Source organism: Cinclus cinclus, chromosome 12 (assembly GCF_963662255.1).
Source record: "Cinclus cinclus chromosome 12, bCinCin1.1, whole genome shotgun sequence".
NCBI classification, from domain to species: domain Eukaryota; kingdom Metazoa; phylum Chordata; class Aves; order Passeriformes; family Cinclidae; genus Cinclus; species Cinclus cinclus.
This window is the reverse complement of record NC_085057.1, coordinates 9,413,928-9,440,846: the sequence shown is the minus strand read 5'-3', so window position 1 is coordinate 9,440,846 and position 26,919 is coordinate 9,413,928. Positions and strand designations below refer to the sequence as shown.

Here is a 26,919-nt window from a genome sequence, read left to right as displayed (position 1 = left end):
TCGGGAGCGCTCCGCCCCCGCCACACTGCACCAGGCCGAGCCCCACCCCCCCGACCTCCCCAACATGGCGGCAGCGCCCGCCCTCAGCAGCACTGTCGTGATAGCGCCGCGCTTCCGCCGCGCTTTACGGCAAGGCCGCCCGGCGAGGAAGGAGGCGGTGGCGGGGCCGGTCCCACCATGGACCGGAGGAAGAAGCCGCTGGACGTGGCGGCGTCTTCGGTGAGTGACTGAGCGGGGAGAGGCAAAATGAACCCCTCAGCCTGCCCAGGAGGCTTGTAGGACTATGAGGTGCGCTCAGCCGCAGGGCTCCCGCGGGCGGGGTAGGCCTGGCCGGCGCAGGCCGTGAGGCTCGGCCCGGCGATGCGCTGGTGCCTCCGCTTCCAGGGCAAACAGCACACCTGGGAAGTGCTGGTGTTCTGTCTCCTCCTTAACCCCACGGCGATGTGCACTCATTGCAGCAAATGCTGGGTTAAAGGGCTGCGATAACGCCGTGAGTCGCATATCGGGGCTGTGACAGTCTGGGGGCTGGGATTTTGTCCTCTCACCTTCCTGAGCCTTAAGCACACGCCCTGCGCTCCAAACCCGAGTTTGCCGGGCCTGGATTTGCTCGCATTGCTGATAAAATTAGGCCTAACCGGAAAAAGAGTTTTTCCTAAGGAGCAGGAGGTCTGTACTGGCAGATTAACTTCCCACCCTTAGGGATGGTGAGGTGCTGCCCTTCGCTGCTCTCCAGGACGCTCACGAGAGATGCTGCCAAACACGCTAAGTGAAGAGTTATGTCAGTGGTTAATGTATGTTATTAGTTAACTTGGAAATATTTTACAGTGAATTTTTGGATGATCACCTCAAAGCAGAAGGCAGAATGGGTGATTTTTATAATACTGCACTTCATTGTCCCAGGGACTTGGAAAGCAAATGCTTTCATGCTTGGGACAAATATTAATACCAAGGTCTTCCACTTTCCTGGTTTAATGTACATCTCCGAAGTTCGTTGTCTATAGGACTTGCAGGAAAAATAGCCTTAATATCCTCTTCCAGACTAATTTTGTTAATTCCAAGTTAACACCCATGCCAATTATGTTTCTTAATAAAAACTGAGATAGACCTTGGTCACAGGTGGCAATGCTACTCATATATTTATTTAAAAAGAAGGAGAAAGAAAATCTAAAACTATTTAACAGTACATAAAGCAGTGGGAAAAGTATATTTTTTATGATAGCAAACTTTTATCAATTATTTTCTGAGACAGGATTTTATTAATTATATAATGGTTAAAAGTTCCCTTCTCATATTCAGTAGTGATTTTCATCACTCCTTCTCTATTTGTTTGCTGTTAAAAATCTAGACAGTTACGCCTCTCTTATCCTCATTATGTAGAAAAGTATCAAGGATATTTTGGGGATTGTTTTAATCCTTCATCATAATTTACATTCTCTGTTTTTTTATTTTGTTTGCTGTAAAAAGTGATCTTGGTGATCAGGTCCGTGCTACAAAGTTCCACATAAAAATGTAATCAGATGCTCTGTAAAGGTAAATAACACATTGTTTCTTAGAGATACAGGTGTTGATTGCAGTAACTGATGTCTATGCATGTGATCTGTTATTTATGTGTTGTTTTGCTGGTGATGTAGCTGGTAGATCTCAAAGCTGAACTCTTCCGAAAGCAAGAGGAATTCAAGAAAGAGAAGCTATTGAAAGATGCTGGTGTCTTTGCAAAGCCCAGAACATCTAATAAGGTAAAAATAATCTTCATTGTTGTTTTTTGTCATTCTTTCTCCTGAAAGGAAGAAAGTTAATATTCAAATCTAAATAATAGTAAATACTCAGAGCTGTATTTCTAGTCAAATATAAAATGTATATAGATGAGAATGTTCTTTAAAGTTCATTTCTAGGAGAGATTCCAGTGCACAGCAGAAAGCTTAGTCTTGTGCTTGTGCCCATCTAAATCCCCACTTAATCTTTCTTCTCCAAGGATCCACACCCTTTAATTGTAGGAAAAGATGCTTCTTTTTTTATTAGAGGATTTTGTATGATGCTGCAAGATGGAGGATGAGAGATTCTTCCAGAGTCACTGAACTTCCTGATTAATGCTCTGCAGTCTGTGTGTGGTGGACAATAATGAATACACAATTATCTCTCTTGTTTTGCTCTTTACTGCACTTTGGGTTTTGTTCATTCTGTAGCTTTCTAGAAGCAGAATGTGCTGTTCCTGCCATAATTGAAGCACATGCAGCATTTACAGTGTTAGTCTGCAAACAGGCCAACTGATTGTATTTTTCATCTAAAATGGAGGCAATAGAGAATCAAAACAATTTGTAGCTTTGTTAGTATGTATTTAATCAGCAAGATTGCATGATTGGTTTTTTTTTAATCTTAACATCTTTGCCAGAATAGATTTTGTCTGATTTCTGAGTACCTTTGGGTTTTTTAGCTTCTCAGCCTGCCCTTAACTATGATACCATCCTGCAGCCTGTGTTAATTCAGGACATACCTGCTGTATCCTTGAGACAGGAATAGTCTCAAATCAAACATGTGTAAGATGTTATTTACAAAGTCTTCCATGATTGATGTGCATCATTTGCACCGCTCAGTTTAAATATTTTTTTATTGTTACTAGTTCTGTGTTTTCACCTTTTTGTTTGTTCTTCCAAAATTGTCTCTGTAGAAACCAAGTTTGTGGACCAAACAGAACACAGGAGTTGTAAATCGAGCTGCAAAAGATGTTGAGGAGAAGGCAGAAGAGCAGGATATATTGGATAAATCAAGGTAGCTCTTTGGCTCTGTAGGAAAGGAATGCTTTGCATAATTTGATTTTTGGTATTTAGAAAAGCACAGAAAGATGTTTTTTGGACTAACAGTTCTCATTAGACCAATCAGTTATTCCAGAATCACCCATACTTTTTACCAGTAGTGCACAAACTGCATCCCAGCAATCTCATGCTCTCATGCATTATCACAGCTGTCTAAATGTGACAGGTTACTGATTTTTTAAAGTCATCTTTGGAATTACCAGTCAGTGCAGCGACATGTTAGAATTCTATAGCAGTGTTTCTTGGGCTTGACAGAAAATGGCTACTTTTTTCAAGAATTACCTCATTTTCTAAATGGGATGGTTGTACAAAAAGATATTTGTTGAGAAAGCCATTTATAAACCTTTGTTGTGCTCCTGTAAGCAGTCCCTCGCTCTTTGAAATTCCAGAAACCAGCTAAGGTTTTCTCTTCAGTTTCTAAGATTAAGTATAACTTTGTGTTATCTTTTTTTTTTTTTTTCTCCTGTAAAACTGTCTTTCAGTATCTGCAAATAATGGTTTAGCTTCCAGTATTTATCTGACAGACCACAGTACTTAGATAAAGGTGCAATTCTTCACATTTTTGCCTACTTGACAACTTACATTTAAGATTGAATTTGTAACTTCACTAAAATTATTTTCAGTATAAAGTCTGGAACTGGAAAAGGTTGAAAAATGCTCGTGAAGGTTCAAAACAAAAGCCAGGCATAAGTCAGGTTCTAATAAACATTTCAAGCACTCCCAGGATTTTCCTGTTCCATTTCTCTAAGGCTAATAGGTCACTTTAAACTGTGCTTGGAATTGGCGGGATTGCAACGTTAATGTGTTTTTTCTTTTTCAGGAAGAAGCTTGAAGAGAAAGCAAAGCTGTATGAGAAAATGACAAAAGGAGACTTCCCAGGTGGACAATACTATTCCAAAATGAGTATTTATATACGTATAAATTCTCAGAATTATTCTACAAAGTGATTGACATGGTGTATTCTACTCAGAAAAGGAGAAAAAATACATGTACCGGAGAAAAAAATAATTTAAAAAAATACTTTTGAAGGACAACCTGACCAAGTAAAGCACTAGAGGCTTGTTTCAGTCATTCATTAAGTGGATGGACTATATTCTGGTTTTTCAATACAGTACCTTAGAAAAACAAAGGAAAAAAATTGTTCTCCATTGTGCAATCTTTAGATTGCATTGTTGATGCTCTCCTGCATTCCAGCTCCTGGGCCTTTATGAGGAGAAAAGGATCAGGAGAGGAGTCTAGCTGGTCCATATGTGAATGCCAGCCATGCATCTAATAGGGTTAGAGAATGCTAATCTCACATTCAGTCTCTTTCAAAAAGTAATTATTAAAATAGAATACAAATCTCCTTGCAGTTAATCTGTTTTCTTTACCAGTGTCCATCTTCATCCATATGACCCCACCACTTTCCTCTACTTTTCTAAAAAGTACCCTCATGAATCTTGGCTCCTGCCAACATAATAAATGTTAAGCATCAAAAGAGTACTTGAGCTGTTACATGACAAATCCTTTGCTTATGAAATAGTTAACGAGCAGAGAATGTTTTGCTGCTAAGAACGGAGCCTTTTCTGTACTGCACACAATGCCCTGAAACTTCAATTCAGAAACAGACATTATCACTGTCACCAATTGATAGCTCTGGGTTTGTTTGGCACTGAATGAGATTTAAGTGTTCCCCAATAGTGTGGTCAAGGGCATCACTGGCAGCTGAAAAGCTGATTGTAGCTATTTGGTATTGATTTTGTGCTCAGTTCTGTTCTTTTCATGGCTGTTCTCTAAGAATTGATTTTCTGCCTTAGATGAAGAAACTGAGGATTTGTACCTGGTGGATTTCACTCAGAAGATCATAGACAAACAGCACGAAGTACAGGAGCTGCATCAGAGCGAAGCTGTTGGGAAGTCTCTTTCTTCAGAAAGAGACTCAGATGAGGAGGAAGCTCAGCCTGAAGCAGACATTCCACCGCCAGAGGACCCGGATGAAGAATGGTTGGTGCTACTGATTGGGCTCATCTGTTCTGGCTGCTCTTGTTCTTGAGAATTGCATGAAAAATTACTTTTCTTTTCCAAAACATGTGAAGTGGCACCTTTGTTTTTCTTTTTTTGTTTAATACTACACATTGACAAGGAGGTGTTAAGAGTGTTTCATTTCTCCTATAAAGAGAGTCCTCCATGTCACATTCATTTCCACATAGGTAACACAGCAATAGAATCTGTATCCAGGATCTTGAGAAATTGCAATGAGGTCAATGTACAACAACATCATCTCCTCTCTTACTTTCTTGCATAGTTTATACTAGTAGTCATCACAGTATTGGTACTATTTTATGCTTTGATGTGCTGAATTGAAATGTATTTTAGCAAAACTTGAGGATTTTATGGTATTCATCTTCCCTTCTTTAATTGAGAGTGACTTGAAAGTGAAAAGTCATTTCACTGCGCAGCCTTCTCTTAAAGGAGAGAAACTCTGGTTGGAATAAGAACATGATTTTCAACACAGCAAATAATCTCTGACAGTTTTTTGTGTCATTCCAAGTAACCACTAGTTTTTTCATCTGACACATTAGGAATAATTACGAAACCAGTTCCTGACTAAACATTTTCCTTGCCCATTTGTTTAAAATGCTTGTGGAATAAGAGATTTTACTTCTGGTAATCAGTTTAAACCAGCAGTAACCAATACAGAACAGCACCCCCATTCTTCAAATACTAAACTATACATATCCTTAGAAACTATGTAAAAAACTTACTAAAAGCACAGATCTTTAAAAATTTGGGGGTTGGGAGCTAGATTGCCAGTAATACTTTTTCAGATATAATATCCTTTAGAATGGGATAATTGAGGCAGCTTGATGCTAAAGAACTTTCTACCTGACAGGACAATAAGTGTAGCTCTTAACAGCTTTTTCAACAACTGTAAATCAGGTGTTCAGTGCTATAAAGAGTTGAATATGAATCATAATAGCTTCAGAGGAACATTTTGCTTGTGTTTTAGTCAGCCTTTGTTATGCCAGTTGAATGAATGCACACTGTCAGTCTGTTCTGAATGGCCTTTAGACCGATAATTGAAATGTATTGTAGCGATTTCATATCTGCAAGAAGTCAATGCTGCATCATTATCTTCACCATGGGAAGCAAACAGTAGGCTGAGTTCTATTTTGTTATGAAAACTACATGACGCTGTTACTTTTGAACATTTTTGGCACCATTTTATTGCCCAGGTGAGCAGGGGTCTCAGAGGGAGATTGAATAAATGTCTGGTAGAACTGTCCTCTTAATCTGGGAGCGTGTTAAATGAAAAGCCAGAGCAAATGTCACACGCAGGTAGACTGAGAGGTGACAAATACTCTTTGGAAAGGGTCACTGCTTCTGTCTTCTGGGTAAGACTTCTGTCAATCTGCAAATAGAAGTTTTGCATCATGTTTCTTTTTTTTTTTTTTCGTTACAGGGTTGATTATGTTGATTTCTTGGGCCGATCTAGACGCTGTATGAAGAAGGATTTGCCAAGTCTACTCAAAATGGATCAGGAACTTCAAGGGAAAAGGTGTGGTTTCTCTAATGGAGCTGCATGTTCCTCTCAATATTTAACATTTTATTTTAGTGAGAAGGAAGAGAGACTGTGATTTGTCACTCCATTCTGAATCCAGAGTTGATGTTACTGCTTTCTCTGGATTTGCATAATTTGCAGAGAAAGGTTTTAATAAATTGATATAGCAATCTCTGATATTTGTTGCATCTTTAAAAACTGGGGCTCTTGTATTTCATAATACCTTCCATAAAATGCCAGGAAAGTGGTTCCTGGTTCTGTTTAATGTGGAAACTGAAGATAGTCTTTTAGCAATTCCAAATTCTTCATTATGTTCAAAGTGAATTTTTTAGAACTCCATTTGTTTGGTTTTGTTCTTCTGTTGCTGTTAAAATTGCTTCATTATTAATATTTGTGTATTAATATTTGAACATTAATATTTAAATATTAATATTCTGTGTTAATCTCTTGGGTAGATGCTTAGCTTTTTGTTACTTCAAGTACCTTTAATTTTCTTACATTAAATCTGAAATGCTCCTATATGTGATTGCTAGAATCTCCACAAATGCCAAGAACTGATTATTTCATCTCCCATTCTGTGATTTGATAATTATTTCATAAAGCTTCTGAGAAGGGATATGATTTTATTTGTCTTTTTATAACACATTCTACCAGTACCTTGTTTTAGAGGCAGCTTTGTATTTCTATCTGGGTCAGGTACCATAGTCATCAACATTGTATCACCAAGTAGTGTCTACAATGATCTGTGTTTTGTGGAAACTCCAATAATGGATCAGACCAAATTGTACTTGGCAGTGTTTGGTACTGACAAACTGGTAAATTCTGCTCTGTAATCCTTAATTTTTTCTAATTAGACAAGAACCTGATGGGAATACTCTGTTATCTGAAGACATGAGAAGAGAACTTCAGAGGCAGCAGTGGGAAAAGGAAGAAGAAGAAGCCCTCAGAAAACCCATGGGACCCATACATTACGAGGACATTCGAGAAAACGGTACAGTGCCATCCTTTATATCACTTACCTTTGTATCACCAAAGAGATGGTTGTAGAGGGAGCAAGGGAAAGTTACTTTCTGTGCCTGTACAGCAAAGTGTAGGTGTGTGCTAAGCCACATGTGTAATAACTGTTGAAAGTTACCAGTACAGAAGTATAGATTTATTTTTTCTTCAAATTATATTTTTCTCAAATGCTTCTCTACCTCCTCCTGTGTTCTCCTTTAGGAAGCTTCACTTTATGTATCATCTAAAGCAAGCATTTTTTAGCCATGTAAAACTAATGCAGTGTTGGGAATAATTCCATGCCTGAAAGAAGGGTGCCTGCAGACTGTAGTTACTGTCAATTATAAATTGAATCTAAATTAAACCTATTTTTCTCCTTTTCAGAGGCCAGGCAGCTCGGCGTTGGTTACTTTGCCTTTTCTCGGGATCAAGAACTCAGGCATAAACAACGGGCAACCCTGGATATGCTGAGGGAGCAGGTATGAGAGTAAAGAGCAGACTGGGCTGCAAGGGCAGAGTGGTTTCAGTGGTTACTGTCTTAGATTTATTGTATAAGTGCTATATTAGGTGATGACTGCAACTGACTCCAAAGAAGTCAGAGAAACTTGGCTTCTTTTTTCCTGTTGAAACCTGGTACTTAATTAGGATTGCTTTTAGTTGTTTTGTGAAGGAAGTACTTGTTTATAATAACAAAGGAAGATTAATTCATGTTTTTCTTTGCTGTTAAGACACTTGATCAGAGAAATAAACGTGAACAGCTGAAGGAGAAGAGGAAAGCAGCTCTAGATGCAAGGCTGTCCAAACTTCGAGCACGAAAGATTCAAAAGTTAAGGGAAGCTGGATTAGAGGAAGAGGCAGAAAAACTGGAGAATGGAGGTATGATCTGTTGCCTTTTTAAGTTAAATACTTGCTATTTCACCTTGTTCTTGATCTATGGACAGAGGGATTCTAATTTATATTTGTTTAGACATTCAATATATTGGTATTGTGTGTTCTATATGTACAATTAACATAACTGTTAGGATAATTAGAGTTGATGTAATTGTGTGTAGATATAAAATCATGCCAGAAATAGCTTAATAATGAAGGTGGAAATATGGTAGGTGGATCGTAGTCTTTTTTTGATTCACACCTGACAGCAGGAATTACATGGGTTAATTATGCAGGTTGAGGTTAGAGCTGCTGACATTGTTCTGGCTTTTTCTTCTATGAAGATGAGCTAGAATAAGTAGTAACAAGTCAATTTTTATGTCATACAGTATACACTGTGACAGTTTCAGTGCAGTGTGTAAACTGGAGATACAGCTGACTGGGATTTAGGATTATGAATTTGAATTCTAATCCTGTCTCTGTGCTGTCTCCCTTATGACACTGATGGTCAACTTGTACTGTCTGTCTCCCACTGGAAAATGTAGCTAATATTTCATTGTGTCACAATTCCATACAAGTGATTAACTGTGAAGTGTCCTGGAAATGAAGGACAGCATCGTGCCACTGCTCACTGTTACAGTTATTCAGAAGAGTAAGAATGCAGTTTGTTTTCTCCAGTAAATGAAATAGAAATACTGTTCTTATTTGAGATACATGGAAATAAATTTTCTTATTTTTACCTGTGAGTGTCATACAGATTTTGTTCTGTAACTGACAATCTCTACTATCTCTGCTGTAACACAGAGGTGAAAGGTGCTGCTGAGGAACCAGAACCTCCAAGAGTTACTGCAGCAAGTAGGAAGGTAGAGGTTATCATCCAGGAGAGGAGAGATACAAAGCCTGGAGTGCCTTATGTCCGAGAGTGGGATAAAGGCAAAGGTAAGGAAAGGTAGATTCGGGAACATTGTTGGGAAAGAGTATATACACTGCCACTTTCATTTCTATTTTGTGACCAAAGTAGGGTAAGACTGAGAAGCGCTGAAATCCTTTCTGTCTTGGTACTGGTGACTCTCCAGTGTCGAGGGCAGTGACTGACAAGGATGCCTTTGTGCCACTAGCTGCCATAATGTCCCCAATTTTTTCTTCAATATGAGTTACTGCATTTCCAGATGATCTTGACAGGTTGACAGAATGACAAATTCTGTAGTTCATAAGATGTACAGTGTGATCTTTTTTTTATATATATTCCTGTGGTTTGTGCTACGTGATAGCAGGATGTATCACACAAACAGGTACAGCACAATACTAAAACATGATGCAAGCAGAGATCACTTCAGTGCCTGTGTCCCATTTTGAAGCATCTTCCTTGTCACAATGTGATGGCTATCTTGTAGGTCCTTTCCAAACCTATTAACTCATTTTGCACTATTAATCTAAGCTCATGCACATTCTTCTAATCTGATTCCTGACTTCTGAGTAAAAGAGAACAAGGAATAGGTAAAGCACATAAATGCTCACTTTCTTTACTACTATAGCAGCACTATTCCTCTTCTGTGCAAGACTGGTATTTCCAGACTCTTCTTACTTTCCAATCTTTTATGTTCCATTAGTGGACATCACTATGAGGGGAAACTTCATGGTTCCATTAAAACCCCAAACGTTCAGATCTTATCTCATAAGTCTTTATCCTGCCTGACACTATTTTTTTCCTTCCTCTGAGGAAGCCTGGTATCTCACTAACACCCGGGCAGCACTGCAGCAAATATTACGCTCAGAAAGCAGAGGACAGCTTACTCTAAAATGCACAGTGAACTAACTGTGGTTCACTGAAGGAATCTGCACTAGATTCTTATATTTCCGTGTAGTATGAGGTGGAAAAGGAACTTCAGGTGGCTTTACACAGTTGCATCTTCTTTGTTTGCCAGTTTGTTTTCCTTCCTGTCTGACTTTCAGACCTTGAAATATATGCTAAATCTGCCATTTTCCTGGTTTCAACAGAATTGATGTTTGGACTGTGGGAAAAGAAACAGGAAGAACTCAGAGATGAGCGAGACCCAGAATTTGCACCACCTTCTGATTACTTTTTGGGACAAAAGAAAGATGATTATTACCGAAGTCGGAATTTGAACAGTTCTGAGACCTCCTCTGAAAACCTGGAAACGGAGAGAGCACAAAACCAACAGAGGACATCGGTGCAGGGCAGCGGCAGCAGCGCTGGAGATGTGCCACCGTCAGCACAGGCTTCCAACAACAACATTCCAGATAAGCCAGAGTCAGCAGAGCCCAGTGGCCGTGACACTCAGGGCGTGTCATCTGCAGAGGATGACAGCAGCGACGATGGGGACATGCTACCACCAGCACAGGCTTACGGCTACGGTGCCCGAGGTGTGCCACCCCCACTGCGGGGTTACGGCTACAGTGCCCAGGGCGTGCCACCGCCCGTGCCAGCCTATGGCTATGGTGCCCCCGAGGTGCCCTTCCCAGTGCAGGCTTATGGCTATGGAGCACCAGGAATGGTGCCACCAATGCACGGGTATGGTTACGGCACTCCTGAGATGTCCTTTGCAATGCAGGCTTATGGCTACGGCACCCAGGGTGTGCCACCAGGAATGCAGACCTGTGGATGCAGTGCGGGAATGCAGACCTGTGGATGCAGTGCCCAGGATGTGCCACCAGGAACGCAGGTCTGTGACCTCAGCACCCAAGATGTGCCAGCAGGAATACACACTTGTGGATGCAGCACCCAGGATGTTCCACCAGGAACACACACCTGTGGCTGCAGCACCCAGGATGTTCCACCAGGGACAGACACCTGTGGCAGCAGCACCCAGGATGTTCCACCAGGAACACACACCTGTGGATGCAGCACCCAGGATGTTCCACCAGGAACACACACCTGTGGATGCAGCACCCAGGATGTTCCACCAGGAACACACACCTGTGGCTGCAGCACCCAGGATGTTCCACCAGGGACAGACACCTGTGGCAGCAGCACCCAGGATGTGCCACCAGGAACACAGGCCAGTGGCTGCAGCACTCAGGATATGGCACCTCCAGTGCAGACCGACAGCAGTGACAATCCAAATCAGGAACCACTTTATCAAAGTTTAGATGATATGCTCTCTTATTATAGACAAGTGACTTGAGTTGAGCAAAAAGAGCAAGAACCATGATCTAAAGAACTGAAATATAATTAATTATGTGCTCAGCAGAATATGATTTTCCCACATACGGGAAAAATAAGTTTCTGTAAGTACATCAGAATAAATCTCCTGGACACCTAAGCTGTTTTACATCACAGCTGTATTTTGCCGTGTTGGTTTTTTTATTCTTACCTCTTTAACTAAAATTTAAGTATTTGACACAACATAAACTTAAGGGTATATTAATTACTTGTTTTCACAAGATAAACTCCTTCAGTTGGTTGCTGCCAGCTGGCTTCTGGTTTGGAGGTACTACAAGTTCAGTGACATCCAGAGAAACAGTATGGAAGTGGTAGATCCTCTGCTGCCAAATGCAGAGTGATTTTGTTCTTTACTTAATCTCCTGTCTTTTACACTAGAAAAGTTTCCTCTTCTAAGACCTCACATAATCAGTATCTGGAATCCATTCAGAACAGGGTATAATTTCCTTGGAGCTGAACTAACTCCAAGGAGTGGGTAAAGTCGTTTCAGACAGTAGAGCTTGACTTGAATTTATTACAGCAATCATATCCTTCAATGGATTTCTCTGCAAAGAATATTTGTGTCTATTTTGCTGCTATTTTGACATCCATTTCCAACTGCCTTTTGGACTTTGTTTTTTCTGTGCCCTTCAGACTGATTATGTATATCTATGATTTGGGAGGTATTTTTTATATATATATATATATATATATATATATATATATATATATATATATAAATATAGTCTTTGCACTACTTTAAGATTGAACTGGAGCTGCAGTAAGGAATGAAATGCCATTTATTACATAGTGTTATGTAAAAAGATACAATCAAAACGTCCCTTTGTTTAGCTTCATTTCCACAGCCTGATATTAAACAGGAGGACTCTTGGCCAGGAGGGCGGTTCAGTGCCTACATTAAAGTTAAGCCTGTTGAGAAAAGCTCTCCCACTGCAGTAATCTGTCACTTTGCCATGTGGCCTCCTTCCATCTTGTCTTGCTTTTTTGCTGAAATGCCTTTTGCATATTGTCTCGTGCTGTGGAGTACACATCTCTGTTCACTGCCCTTCCCTCAGACCACCTCAAGTTAGCTTGGCTGGGATCAGCAACCTCATTCATTTCATTCATTGATTCCTGGGGCAAATAAGGAATTATTGATACATTGCCTAAGTTTTATTTATCTCATATTTTGGAGCGTGTTGTCTCCCTGTCCCTCTTCCTCCTCATTTAAACCACCTCCCAGGTTAACTACTTTGACACCAGTAGAAATGGGGGTGCAGGTGGGCAGTGTGGGTATGGATCTGCCACTGGTGCAAGTGAAGTAAAGCCAGCTTGTGCTCTCACTGAGCGTGCAGAACTGCGAGCACGCTCTGTCTCTGTTCGTGTTTCACGAGTTGGAGCTCTGCCACAGGAGGTACCGGTGCTGGCTTCTGCTGCCTTCAGTGTTCTGCACAGATGCAGGGGCAGTCCCTGCTCGGTATCTAAGGCAGCTTTGTCCTACATTTTTGTGTGAATAGTTTTGTTACCAAAGGTACCTTTATCGAAAATGCAAGAATGATGCAATCTTGAATTTCAGCCTTCACATGCGCCTGTCTGGCTGGCAGGACTCAATCTGATGTCCAGAAAAGTACTTTAGAGAACGACAATTTTCTCAGTATTTACCAATCCCCGTTCGGAGTGCTGCGGGGACCTGATCTTCCTATGAACCACACTGGCACGTGAGGTGAGGCTGATACACGCGGTAAAAACCCGCAGCGCTGGCTGGCTCCTCAGAGCTCAGGCTCCCCAGGGCTCGGGCACGGGCATACCGGGAATAGAAGCCGAGGCCGCGGGGCGGGAGCTGCGGGGCCGCGCTCGGGGCTCAAGGAAGGGCTGCGCATGTGCAGAGCGGCCGTAACGGCTCCGCGCCCCGCGATTCCCGCGGCCGCCGCGCGGGGGCGGCAGAGCCCGGGGAAGGGCGGGACCCGCCCGACCCCGCTCCCGGTCCTGGTCCCGGTCCCGCTCCCGACCCCAGTCCCGCGGCAGGGGCCCTGCCGGCGGCCCTCGGCACGGTCTAATGGCAGAGTAAAGCCTGTGCCTCCCCCGCTCCCAGCCGCCCAGAGCACCCGCCCTTCCCGCCCTGCTGAACCGGAGCCTCGCGTTTTAGAGGGAAGGAGGTAATGACCCTAGCCCTCAGAAAAGTCTCTTTTTAACAAGGAAGCCCTCTTAGTTGCACGCTGTGCGCTGAACAGCCAGCACCTGCGGTCTGTTCCTTAGGAGCCCAGCTGTACGAGCCCAGATTCCCCGTGTAACTCCCCCCGCCGTTGCAGCCCGAGTCTCGCTGTTCTCAGAAGCCATTCTCTCCCTGCAGCCAGCAGCTGCCTCGCCTGGCAGCAGGAACAGTCTCTGCATCACCCTTTCTCTTCAGCAATAAGACCTTGGAAGTGATTATTTCCCTGTAACTCTCACCGTGGAAACAGCATATTCCTTCCTTCAAGTCTCCATAACCAGTGTTCAACCACTGCCATTCGTTCCAAGAATTCAGCTACAGTCTCAGAAACACTGCTCCCTTCCCTCTCCAACCCAAAGGCATTCCATGAGCGTAAAGGAGCTGTGCTATCAGTATGTAGCTCAGGAAAACAGTGGAGGGACAACGTGTAGGATAAAAACAGGTATATGTTCAGCAGTGTTCTTCAGTAGGAACTTGGAGTGTTGTTTTGGACTGACTGACCCCAAGGTCCTGGAGATGGAAGTATAATGCAACCTTTGTTTGAAGAAAACTTAGACCACACACTGGTATAGCCACATCTCAGACAACTGCAGCTAAACCTAAGACTTCAGATTAAAACTAGATTAAAACTCTGCAGATTTTAACACTCAGGCCATGACTCCACTGTCAAAAGAGAGAAGTTGAAATTTATTCTCACAAATGACTACCAAACCACCAGATGCACTCAGGCGGCACAAGGGTACACATGGTCTTCAGGAAAAGTTTCATTTCCAGTATAAAACAGTAAAGCCATTTTTAAACAAAACCTACAGGTAAAGAGTAAATATCACATCTTAACAAAAAGGATTTATTCTGACAAAACAAAATGTACAATGTTTCCCAAATGACAGAGTGTTTTCAAGACTCTCTGAAGTCTGCAGGTCCATTGAGTAACTTGATCACTTCTTACCCTGCAGCTTGATCAAGCTACTTTTTGCCAGACTTCTTTATTCCACCACTGGCTGCCAAAAGAAACAACACAGCTGGTTAGGTGGCAGTGACAGAGATTAGCTACAAATGCAGTTCCTCAATGCCAAATCCCCCACTAGACAAACTGCACAGCCCAGGTCCCCAGTGGTGAATTGTTTCTGCTTGTGACTACTCCTGTGTGGTTCTGATCTCACACACCTTACTGTGAACAATGACTTATTTACCATTAGAAATTAAGTTTTTTTCTGGAACCAAAAATGCTCCATGATTGTACAATGGAACTAAATATTCCAAGAGTTCCTTTGTTTCTCCATTGATTATTTCTTATACAGCAGGCGCACAGTCTCGTCAAATCAAAATTAAGGCTAAGGGAATAAAACTATTTGTATCCTTACACCAAAGCCCCCAGCTGGGATCAAAGCTCTACAGAAGCAGGTACTAGAAGTCCCTGCAAATTACCGAAGACACTAAAGTGAAAAAACACCAGGTATTGACACAGCAACAAGTCAATTTGTTGTAAATGCTGTTTTTCTCCAGTTGTGTCAGGTGTGACCAGTGGGAAGGAAAGAGAACAGCAAGGTAGCAGCAAGACAGACTGACGCAGACAGGCTGAGGGCCAGCAACAGACCCTGCATTGCAACTTGATTCCAACAGCATTGCCCTGCTAAGGCTTTTGAAAATAGGCAGACCCTGCCACAGCAACACAACAATCCTGCTTTGGTAAGCATCAGACAAAGGCCAGATGACTGACACCGAATCTAGAAAAGGGCAGAGAAAGAACTCTGAAGAGATCTGTGAGCTGAAGCACCCTACACAGAATGAGTTTAGGATGGTAAGGACAGAACAGTGGCTCAATGAAATCTTTTGCAGTTCTCTGAAACCCCAAAGACATTCCAAGTCCCACACCCAGCACACTTCTTGTACATAGATAAAACAGGGGAGTTAGGTAAGTCTGAGATAAATAATCAATATTCCAAGTCAGTGGGACTGGATTGCACTTCCTTCAAGAGCACCCAACAAGCTGTAATGCAAAAATGCAAATCTGCTGGCTAAGATTTAAAGCATCAATACAGACACTGTGTCAGAGGACTCACAGACTGCCAGCAAAGCTCCCAGATATGGAATTGGTTTTGTGAAGAACTGGGCAATTACAGAGAAGTGAGTCTAAGCTCAGTCTCTGAGAAGATAAGAGAGTCTGGAACAAAGCAAATGAATGAACAGTCTTGTGAATGTTAAGAGGATTCCCATTAAGAGTAAATCCTTCCTCACTGACCTGCTGGGACCCTCAGGTTATCAGTAAGTGTCTGAATAAAGTGAACTCAGGGCACTTCGTATTTTCATACAGTACCTGACAAGATTCCATAGCATAGGTTGTTAGTGAAACTATTTTGCTATGGGATTGTTAGAAAGGTCTTTAAAGATTAAAAGTCTGCTGAAAAATAGGAAGTAAAGTTTTAAGTCAAAGATCTTCTCAGAAGGGAAAAGTGTTTAGTAACATTAATGAGCCACAGGTTGGGAGTAGGCAGGGCCCACCCTTGAACATGTCTGATGGGACCATGGCAAATGCTGGAGGAGCAGAAGGCAAGTGCAGACCCACATGAACACTCTCTGACTGCCACTGAGACAGAGACTGGCCTCCATGGGCCACCAAGACACCCTGTGAACTCACTTCATGTCTCACAGGTTTTACAGTCACCCAGGCAGAGGGATTGAAGCCAGACTAGTTTGCATTCACTTTTTTTAACCTGTCAAGTCTCCTGCTCTTGAAGAAATTCACCTTCTCAGAGAACAAGCACTGGATTTGTTAAACTTGCAGGACTGTGGAAAAGCCTATATGTAATATATCTGAAAAGAAGGGGCTGGTGTGCTAAAAAAAAAAAAAAAAAAAAAAAAAAAAAAAAAAAAAAAAAAAAGAGTATAAATGTCCCTGCACATACCAGTGGAATAGGTCAGTGTGTCAGACACAGTGTTTTGCCTGTTGAATCAGAACCTGCATCATTTGGGGATGAAAATGCACAGGAAAAAAAAAAAAGGCTCTATTTGTTCCATATTATCTGTACCTCCATCAACTTACTTATCTATGTCAAATAACCCAGAGGCACCTGCCTTTTTATGTTTGTCAAGCAGAAGCATTAAATTTTTGAAGCCAGCAAGACCCCCACTTCTCTTGCCAGGATGGCACCTCACTTACCCAAGGGCCCTTTTCCAGCAGCTTTTGCTTTCATCTCCTCAAGTTTCTTTTGCTCCTCCTTCTGTTTTTGTTTGAATGCCAGATCAGTCTAAAGGAAAGAATAGCAGCATTTTTTAACATCACTTCTACAGAAAAATTCAAAACCAACTGAGAAGCAATGAAAAGCAAATTATATATTCCAGCAGCAAATAACTGACTGGAATGAGGCAGGACAGCTGAATAGTGCTAAATATGCAAAACATGGCAGAATTATCACCAAGGTTTTTGCTGTACCACAAACTAAACTTTAACCCCGCACGTTTGGTCTTTCTGGAATCATTTCCCATGGCGTAGTCTCATTCTGAAATTGTGATTCCTCTGACTGACAGATGTCTGCACTAACACCACTCATTAATACGGCCTCAGCGACCAGGCACCAACAAAAACATTTAGTCTGTAAAGAATGTAAATAAAGTAAGGCTGCTTTCACATGTAAAAACCATAATTATTTTAAAAATCCTGACATGCATACATCATTTTTGCTGGGGTTAATAAATTTGTATTAATTCAAATAAATCTAATGAGACTGCTGGCAAACTGTACAGGCAAGGCAGCTATTGAATCTCCTTGCTGGATGAGCCCCCAAATCCAGGAGAAGTCAGACATACTCTGTCCCTTAGATGCACATTCTTCACAGTCACCAAAGCTGAAAAGAACCCAGATTTTTAACTTGGCACTCAGGACTTTGGGGTAACTGAACCGAGGACCTTGACAACTGAGATTCTTCACCAATCCAGTCTGTGGCTCACCTTCACAACTGCAAAGCTTTCCTTTTCTTTCAGTTAAAGCCTCCCCTATCTACCCCTCACAGAACAGAATATTCTGTTTCTCTCCGCAGGTTTGCCTGTCTCCTGTAGGCTAATGTGTCTTCCTCAGTAAATAAATCCCTCACATTTATCCACTTCTGTGGGTTTTTCTCTTGCAATGTGTTGCTCCCAAGTGCTCACAATATTGCAGGGCTGAGACAAAAAGAAATATTACATCATTTGACATACAAATGTTTATAACTTGGATCCTTGTAGGCACTTTATCAGTTGTACCATTTCTTGAACAATAAAGCTTATTTAGAAAGCTATGATTTTTTTTTTCCTTTTTCAAAGAGATATTGTATTTGCCTTTTTACAAACAGTGGCACCTCATCCACCATGCCCTATTGTCAGAAATAGCAGCAGGTTCAGAGTACCTCTAACACTCAATTCACTAGTACTTAGTTTATCCAAAATACACAATAATCCCAGGTTCCTGGGACCACAGTGATTGATCGGCTTCAGATCACAGTCTGATCGCAGTCGTTTTGGCATGGGTATTCCAAGCTCCTCGGGCAGCCAGCACTCCTACATCCACCAGCACAGGTGGAACACAGGCTGGATGTCGTCATGGAATCAGAGAAACACAGAATGGTTTGGCTTGGCAGTGACCTCAAAGATCATCTCGTTCCAAAGCCCTACCATGGGCAGAAACACTTTCCATAAACCCAGATTACTCCAAGTTTCGTCCAACCTGGCCTTGGACACCTCCAGGGACGGGGCAGTCGCAGCTTCTCTGGGCAGCCTGTGTCAGGGACTCACCACCCTCACAGGCAAGAACACCTTCCTAATATCTAATCTAAACCGCCTCTCTTTCACTATGAGCCCATTCCCCCTCGTCCTGTCACTACCTGCTCCCGTAAATGCCAGCAGGAACCCCCGGGCCCGCCGAATCCCTCACGTCCGGGGCTGAGCCCCCGCCGCCCCCGGGGCTCTCCCGCCGCCCTACCTCATCCAGGTCCTTCGTCTGCTTCTTCGGCTGCTTCAGCGGCTTCTTCTTGCCGCCTGCAAAGACAGAGGAGACATTAAGAGCCGGGCGGGGCCGGACAAGAGGCACCGGTGGCCCCGGGCCCGGCCTTACCCTCCCGGCCCGACATGGCTCCGCTCGCTCCGCCCGCTCCCGCCGCTTCCGCCGCCGCTCCCGCCGCTTCCGCCGCTTCCGCCGCCGCTTCCGCCGCCGGCCGGGGCAGGTACGGGGCGCGGCGGGGCCGGGCCGGGCCGGGCTGGGCCGGGGCCGGCCGGGAGGGCAGCGGCGGCTCGGCCGGGTCGGTGGAAGGGCCCCCCGGGCAGGGAAGGAGGGAAAGAAGGAAGGAAGAGGTCGGTGGTGAGGAAGGAGCCACCCTGGCTGCGGGATGTGGGTACCGGTGGCGCCTCGGGAGTGCCGGGGTGCGCTCGGCCGCGGCACCGCTGCGGAAGGCGGGACCCGTGGAACCGAGTGCCGCTCCCACCGGCACTGTGTGCCCGGCAGCTTTTGAGACAGTGTTTGTCAGTGGCTGCAGGCGGAGGAAATGCTTCTTGCAAGGGAGGCAAGAGAGGAACCAGGCACGTCACCTCAGATTAAGCTTCCACAACTTTCTTGTGTCCTCTGAGCTCAGGCTGAGATCACGTTCATCAGTCTGTGACTGTCTGCATAGAAATTCTTCTTCAAATCTCAACTTTCTCTTTTTTTTTTTTTCCTATACTCCACTAGCCTGAATATTTGATTAAACTCTTCAGGTACTAATGCTATTAAGAGAAGGGAATTTTGCAGTGTGGAGCAGAGAAAACTGAGCTGATGTTTATTGTGGCCTGCAATGCAGAGTAGGTGTTCAACGCTGCTGTTAACAGTAGGTGTGTGAGTGATGCTGGCAGGAGAGAGAACTTCCTTCATTTCCCTGTTCTTGTGGGTTTGATCATCTATGTTTTTATGTGTGTAAAACAACTGGTAAGATTTTCATAATGCTACTTGGTGTTATTAGTTGTTAGGACTGGTCAGCAGGGAATAAACCTGTGGTGGTCAGAGTTTTTCCAGCTGGTACAGTATTTTTTTGTGGAGATGCCTGTATTAACTACCTAAAATTAACAAGGAAAGCTGTTTTAAGATAATTTAAAATACAATGCAGCAACTATCAAGTGCTCTCAGTAATTCTTGTTTTCATATTATATTAGCCAAAATCTAATACAGTCATACTCAAATTTTATAAAAAACCTGACTGAAAAGTTTTCCTGTTTCCAGTTTTTAGAGAAATGTGCCTCAGTAGAACTCTGAGATCACATTTAAAATCAGTAGGCAATAAATCACAACTAGCATCCTGCTTTTGCAGGGTAAGCAAGAATTTTAAGCTCGTTTTAAAATGCAGCCCTGTATGTTAGAATGTTGTGCATTCACTGCCTGAGATTTTTCTATTCTTGTGGCTCATCCTGGTTTATTATTTTGTGGGCAGTCTCATGGGAATACTTGTGTTCAGTTCAGCACTTCTGGGTTTTCCCTCTGTCCTTTGTGTTTTTGTCTTTGCATCCTTCAACACTTCCTGTATCTGTGCAATGTAAGATAAAGAGAATGATCGAGCCACACTTCTTTTTTTATCAATATTTTGTTCCCTCTTGGCCTTTTTTCCTTTTCTGTTCTTTTGCAGAATTGTGAGGCACAAACCACCTCGTGCAATTATTGCTCTGCTGAAGCACTGAAATTTCTCAGAAGTTACTCCTGCTGTTATTGGCTCTGCACATGATCGCTTTTCACGCTGTGAGTGAATTAGTAATCAAGAAGCATGAAGCATGGTGGGAGTACTTCCTAACAGAAAATCAGGAATCTGTGGCACAATTGCACTTTGAAAATTGTGGAAAGTTCTCTAGGTAAGCAGTGATGTAAAAGTAGCAATGGTTTAGCCATTCTTGAATTGATTAGTTTTGGCACACATTTGAGGAGCTGTGAATCAACCATACATCAATAATTTCTCTTCTTCTTCCTTGTAGCACTTTTATTTAGTGATTAAATTCAAGACATGGGGCCTATGAAATACAAATCAAGTGTGTCCTCGGTGTCCTGTGGTCTGCAGTATCACCATTCATTGATGAAGTGGAGTCCAAAAGTGAATTTACACATGGTGAGGACTTACTGCCCGTCAGCACCCAAGAGGCCTGAAGCCAAGTCTGCAGTGGAAATGGCCATGGGTCTCCTTCATCGGATCACAGAATCAGGGACTGTTATGGGAAAAAACTCCCTCCAGAAAGTGTCTGCAACATGCAGGAATTGGTGGGACAGATACGAAGAATTTGTTGGAATCAATGAAGTTCGAGAGGCTCAGGGAAAAGTGACAGAGGTAAGCATGGAGATATTGTGGAATTTTTAAAATTATGAATAGAGCTATATGAAGCATAAACACTGTGAGGTAGAAAAGGTCATCTAAGGAGAATTTTGTCTTTTTCTGCTTTGGCTGTCTGTGCAGGTACGGTGAATGTGTTCTAGGCTATGCGTGTAGTAAATAGAGCTTATCCCCTAAGCTGAAATCGAGTGTGGTTTCTTTTGTTGTTGTTTTATTTTTTTCTCCCCCCACAAAAAAAAAAAAAAATTTGTAGCGTTTTAGGTCTGTATGGTAATAAATGTTTTAAAAAAATGCTCTTTTTTTTTCAGGCAGAAAATGTCTTTATGATAGCTCGAGGGATAGTGCGAGAGGCTCGTGAAAATGTAGAAGCCCAACAGATTAAACTGAAAGAAATTCGGGATCGTTTAGACAGGGTCTCTCGAGATGACACCCAGTATTTAGAACTGGCTACTCTGGAACACAGGTTGCTGCAGGTAATTTGTTGGTACTTAAGCATTGGTGAAGGTGTTGAAAATTTGTGTTAGTGATTGATTGTCTTTCTAGATGCAGTTCAGTTCTGAAATAAGTGATGAAAGTTAATTTCTTAGGATACTTGTTTTTACTAAGTTATTACTAATTGTTTGATCCCCTGTGCAAATTTTATATGTTAATGCTAAAGTAGTAGAGTAGTAAATTTGGAGAATCAAACCAATGATAATGAGCCTAGAAAATTAATTGTTGTAGTGGTAACCTGTACATGAGTAGTTAATTCATTGAATGGCAGCTTTTTCTTAACTATCTATGGCATGAGAGAAATTTCTTTCTGGTTAATCCATGGAAATTCTCTCAGCTGCCTTCTGCTGGTGTCTGGAGAAGTCAGCAGGGCTGAAACAGTGAACATTATGGGTAGTGAAAGACCTTGTTCACTCATATCCATTTTCTGTCATCACATGGCAGATTCTCGTGTGCAGGATCTTCAGCTGTGATCCCTGATAACCTTTTCCATTTCTCAGACTTAAAATGATGTTTCATTGACTTAAGTAGGATTAATAAAGAAAATCCCACATTCAGGGGAAAATTTCTGAAACTTCTGGTAGATGTTCCCAATTTCCATTCCTTCATCTGCACTGGGGTTGGGGGTTGATTTGTTTGTTTGTTTGTTCCTTTAGTATAGGCTTTATAGCTTCATATTATACCTTCTCTTTTCATCACTGTATTTCTTGCAGGAAGAGAAGAGGTACAGAGCTGCATATCTAAATGCAGAAGAATCTGAGAGAGAGAAATTCTCTCTCTTCTCTGCAGCTGTCAGGGAAAGCCATGAGAAAGAACGCACAAGAGCTGAAAAAACGAAGAACTGGTCTATTATTGGCTCTGTACTGGGAGCCATTATAGGTGTTCTTGGTTCCACCTATGTCAATCGAGTAAGGCTGCAAGAATTGAAAGTCTTGGTGCTTGAAGCACAGAAGGGCCCAGTAAATTTACAAGAAGCCATCAAAGAACAGGCCTCAAGCCATTACTTGCAGCAGAAAGATCTCAGTGATGTCATAGAAGACCTAAAAAATGTGCTGCAAACAACAGCATCTCGGGGAGTGAAGGAAGGGGCTTTGTTAACTAGAGAAACCAGGAATGACTCCATAAAAATAGATTCTCTTTTAATGCCTTTAAATGAACAGCTGAACTACATTAAACAAGTCAGTTCATGTCTAGGGAGTTTACAACAGCAGTTTAACAGTCTGCAGGAAAGTATCACACAGGTGCTGTCTGAGCTGCAGAGTGTCAAACTCACCATCCAGTCCCGATCTACAGAAAGAGTGATGCCAAGGCCTTCAGGGGAAGGCAAGGGCCAGGCTGCTGCAGTGAGAGATGTGATTTTGGAATTGTGCGATACCGAGCGGAGACTGGAAACGCAAATCAAGAGGAGTTCTATTTACAGCACTGCACTGACATGTGCTATGTTTGCCATTACTCTGCCTGTGCTCTATATCATACTGAAAGGGAACTGATCCCTTATTAATTGCTACAACTTATTAGATTGATAAAGGTAAACTTGCACTCGAAGTACCTGGAGTACAAGTCCAAATAAAGCTGCTGTAGTGTTTCTCATTATGCCTTCTCCTTCATATTTGAAAAGCTTGAACAGCCTTAGTCCATTAGTCTCTGTTATACTGTGCTTTTTAACAAGCAAAGAAAATGCCAAGTTTGATCTGTTCATTTCATTCTCTGTTTCACTCTTACAGTCTAGTCTTGTGTATCAAGACAACACCCAAAATGCCCCTCTTGGCCCCAAATTGCATCTGTGAGGTGCAAAATGGCCCCCGTTCAGACCCCAAGTTGTACCTCTGGTTGTTCCCAGTGCCCCACATCACCCCACAGTGGTCCCAGTTATTCCCATCAGGCTCTAACTCACCCCAGTGGGCCCCAGTTTACATCCCTAGTTTCCCCAGTAGCCCAGGACAGGCCCTGTAGTGTAATCGGGTACATACCCTGACCTACAGATCCTTGTCCCCAGACCCAAGGCTACTCTGCAGCCCCCAGCCACCTCCCAGACCCCTTGAGATTGTGGGGTTTGGACACATTGCTGGGATGGACATGTTTTGGAGCCTGACCTGTGATCTTGACCTTCCACCCCACCATTCCCCTCTCCCCCAGGTGTGGGCACAAGGAGGGGTCTTCTTCCAGTTGCACAGTGCCAGGACTGAGCTGAGGAGACCCCCACGAGTCCTGCATCCCCTCAGAGCCATCAGTGTTCCCCTGTTACCTTCTCCTCAGGACACCATGAATTTCTATTGCATCTTCACCACCCCACACCATGGCCACTACCAGACCAAGTGACAGAACCTTGAGATGGACATGGTATAACTGATAAAATATACAGTGATTTTTCACTCTGGAACTGGATTTGCAATTTCCTGTTCCAATTATTCCTTTGCTCTGTCATTGATCTAAATCTCTCATGTGTAATTCTCTAAATTTGCTCTTTATTTCTTCATAGTTTTGCCATTTGTTCATTCACAAATTATTAGGAGTTGCCTTAATGAACAGCCAAATGATTAATTTAAAACACATTGAAGCTACATGTGGTAACCTTTTCCTAGGATGGTTTGTCATGAAGTATCCAAAACATTTCTGAAGCTTCAGCTCTTTGTTACTGATATCTGTATGTCTTTCAAGGCTTGCAGGCAGAGAAAGAGACAGAGGGTTCAGATACAGAACTGTATTAGGTATGATGGTGCTTATTCTAACAATATAAGCAAATTACGCATTCTCTACAGACTCCTTAACCTGTCATTCCCAAGGTATTTTGTGGTTTTAGTAATCATCTATGGAGCAATCACTTTCTTATCCTTGCTAATATCTCATTGAAACTTTCTCCAGGTTTGTTGTTTTGGGGTTTATTTCCTAATTCTATCCTGACTGGAAATTGAAATGCTACTCTGCAGCAGGTGCTTTTAAGCCAGTACATTAGCAGTAAGACACAAACTACTCCAAAATAATATTTGTAAAGAACTGAAAGGTCCAGCTGCCTGTTTTCCCTGGAAGGATGAAAATTGGCTGATTGAGGCAAAACAATTCCCTGAACAGCTAAACATCAGTATCTGTGTGTGGCCTCACACAAGGTTTCTGCTGTGACTCAGATAAGGAACAGTTTTCTCCCTGTGATGGCAGCAGATAGGCAAATCCAACGTGGAACTCCTGCTTCACCAGCACTTCTGTGGGACCTTAGCAGACAAAGGAGCAGTGTGCTCACTTCTTGTTGTAATGCTTTTGTGTAACCTGTCTGGTACACACTGCTGTGGTGGGACTTCCTCCTGTTTTAAGAGAGTTTGAGGTTTTGATTATAAGCTCCTAAGACTGCAGTGTCTTTGGGACAGGGACGTGTGTGGCACCAACTTCATTTGGTATCACTGGGTGTTAATGACAGAATAAAGAAATTGTGTTAGGAATGATCTTTGGTGATTCACTACCTGTAAGAGAGGTGAAAGTGTTTTTGGGAAGTGCCACTGCTGATTTATACATTGATTATTTGGAGTGTGAAGTGAATAACAGGCATTTGTCAGGGAAGTAGTTTGATCTGCTGGCTTCAGAACTGGGATAAAAATTCTCATACACTTAGGTGTATCAAGAAGTGTACGTACAGATCAATAGAATTTTTCAAATTTTTAATATTTCATTTTTATCATTTTTACAGGTTATATTTCTTGCAGGAGCTTGATGAAAATCGGACAAATTTATAGTTAAAGAGGAAGTACTAATACAATGGTTCTGTTTGTTATTTGCCATACTAGTCACTGAGAATTTTGTTCTGATTTGGGTTTGGGTTTTTTTTTTTTTTAGTTTAACTACATAAAGTTGGCCTCTCTTATTATAACTGGCTGAATTTGTTACTTGACATCACTGAACATGTGGATTATACATAGCATGGTTTCTAAATGCTGAAGGTTAGGCAGCTAAACTTGAAAGTCAGGGCAGCACTCACTGAATTGCACTCTGTGGCATCAAAAATGAGCAGAGGTCTGAGGCTAAACTTGTGTACAATAAATGAGAATACAACACCAAGGGCTTTTTATTGGTCTAAAGAGATCTGCTTTTTACTCATTAAAAGTGAGTATTATGATAATCTGTAGCTTTAACTTTATGTAGAGATACAGGAAGAAAAAGTCACGGACTGTATGAACAGTCAATGAACAGTAGCAAACAAATCTGTGGTAAATGATTGTTTGGAATAACACCTGAAATTTGAGAAGAGCTCAAAGATAGGTTTATGTATCAAGATGAAAATAACTGGATCTTGTCCTTTTTTGGAAGACTCAGGCACAGATCCTGTGTGTAGCTGGCAGAGCTCTGTGTTACAAGTAATTACCATGGCTCGCTTAGTTCTGCTCTTCCCTGCTAAATCCTCCTATGTGAAGTGACAGCAGAATAATTTCAATTAGGAAAAAACCCTTGTAATTAACTGTGACTATATAATAATTAGGAAAGAAGATTTGTGTATTCCCTCAATCCTGGATTAATCATCACTCCATTGTGGCAATGATCTAAATGTGGCGCTTGGCTCTGCACTGTATGTGCACCCCAAAGCCAGAAGGTGTGGCTGCAGCAGTGGCAGCTGTACCTGAGCTGGCTGAAGGCAATATCCAGGAAGATGCTATAACATGGACTACATGTATAATCTGTTTAGTACTTTGTGCTAAACCCTTGTCATGGTAATGCAGGCAGCAAATATATGAGTTTGAACAAAACCAGCACAGGAGTACAGGGGGTGTTTACCTGGGCACTCACCTCAGTTCAGGTACATTTGCAGCAGTGATCTACACAAGTACATGACATCTCAGTGCATGTTTCTTGATGATTCAGTCAGCACTAAGTGAATACTTTGTTACCCGTGCTCTTCAGGTCTATTCTAGTAAAAACAGAACAAAAAAAAAAAAAAAAAAAACACCCAACCTGCATTCTGTTGTTTTGTTGCATACCTTTGGGTTATTAAAAGGGTTTATAATAGATAGTTGAGTTTCACTTTTGGAATGAGGTCTCTCAGCAGATCCTTTCTTCAACTAGTAATTTCTGCTTGCTAAGGCCTTTTGAGACTTGAATTCTTACTCTGTGAGCAAAGACCTCTCTAGGCAGGATGGCTCAGCCAGCCCTGTGCCCCAAGTGCTCATCCAAGGGGGATGATGTCTGCAAAGCCATGTACAGGACTGCTGAGGCCAGGGACAGACCTGGGTACTGTGTGTGGGCCAGGGGAAGCCACTGCTCATTCAGATTAGTTCCTCTGTCTGGCAAGACACGGAAGCTGAGCTAGAGAGAACCTGGTAAGAGCAACAGGAAGCCCTTTGATAGATATTAACTATAGAAAAATGGGTGGCAGTGACCTGAGTTTGGCCCATGCTAAGCTATTTTGAGTTCTTACTGCTCCTTGATAAACCACCAGTAACTCAAAAGCAAACAGCTTGTGGCTATGGAAATAACTTTGAATGAGGTCACTGCAGACTTCTAACAGTAGGTGCATTCTGAAAAGTTGCCTTTCCTTCCACTCATGAGAG

The 26,919-nt window shown here is 42.4% G+C and overlaps 2 protein-coding genes and 1 long non-coding RNA gene across 8 annotated transcripts; 2 read left to right on the top strand and 1 right to left on the bottom strand.

Moving 5' to 3' along the window:
* Positions 1–128: 128 nt before the first annotated feature.
* CCDC174 (coiled-coil domain containing 174) lies at positions 129–11,515 on the top strand. 5 transcript variants are annotated; one of them, XM_062500802.1, is made up of 13 exons: positions 135–219; positions 1,632–1,736; positions 2,666–2,766; positions 3,631–3,689; positions 4,607–4,793; positions 6,253–6,353; positions 7,211–7,342; positions 7,732–7,826; positions 8,076–8,223; positions 8,816–8,850; positions 9,042–9,156; positions 10,216–10,814; positions 11,133–11,515. In XM_062500802.1, the coding sequence occupies exons 1-13, from the start codon at positions 178–180 to the stop codon at positions 11,361–11,363; spliced, it is 1,950 nt and encodes a 649-aa protein (XP_062356786.1). In that variant the 5' UTR covers positions 135–177; the 3' UTR covers positions 11,364–11,515. The 5 variants fall into 5 exon arrangements, with proteins under 5 accessions (XP_062356784.1, XP_062356786.1, XP_062356785.1 ...); XM_062500801.1 differs by lacking the exon at positions 8,816–8,850 and having other exon boundaries at positions 9,022–9,156; XM_062500803.1 differs by lacking the exons at positions 8,816–8,850; positions 11,133–11,515 and having other exon boundaries at positions 6,253–6,348; positions 7,206–7,342; positions 9,022–9,156; positions 10,216–10,602; positions 10,791–11,043.
* Positions 11,516–14,255: 2,740 nt separating this feature from the next.
* Positions 14,256–18,725, bottom strand: LOC134048738 (uncharacterized). The gene is made up of 4 exons (XR_009933564.1): positions 18,676–18,725; positions 18,544–18,599; positions 16,750–16,837; positions 14,256–14,590 (listed from the first exon to the last, which is right to left on the bottom strand). It is a non-coding gene; the product is annotated as an uncharacterized LOC134048738 (long non-coding RNA).
* Positions 18,726–18,858: 133 nt separating this feature from the next.
* CCDC51 (coiled-coil domain containing 51) lies at positions 18,859–22,984 on the top strand. Of its 2 annotated transcripts, XM_062500547.1 has the most exons (5): positions 19,399–19,424; positions 20,210–20,429; positions 20,550–20,896; positions 21,208–21,372; positions 22,105–22,984. In XM_062500547.1, exons 3-5 carry the CDS (start codon positions 20,579–20,581, stop codon positions 22,879–22,881), a joined length of 1,260 nt encoding a protein of 419 aa, XP_062356531.1. In that variant the 5' UTR covers positions 19,399–19,424; positions 20,210–20,429; positions 20,550–20,578; the 3' UTR covers positions 22,882–22,984. The 2 variants fall into 2 exon arrangements, with proteins under 2 accessions (XP_062356530.1, XP_062356531.1); XM_062500546.1 differs by having other exon boundaries at positions 18,859–20,429.
* The last annotated feature ends 3,935 nt before the right edge of the window (positions 22,985–26,919 follow it).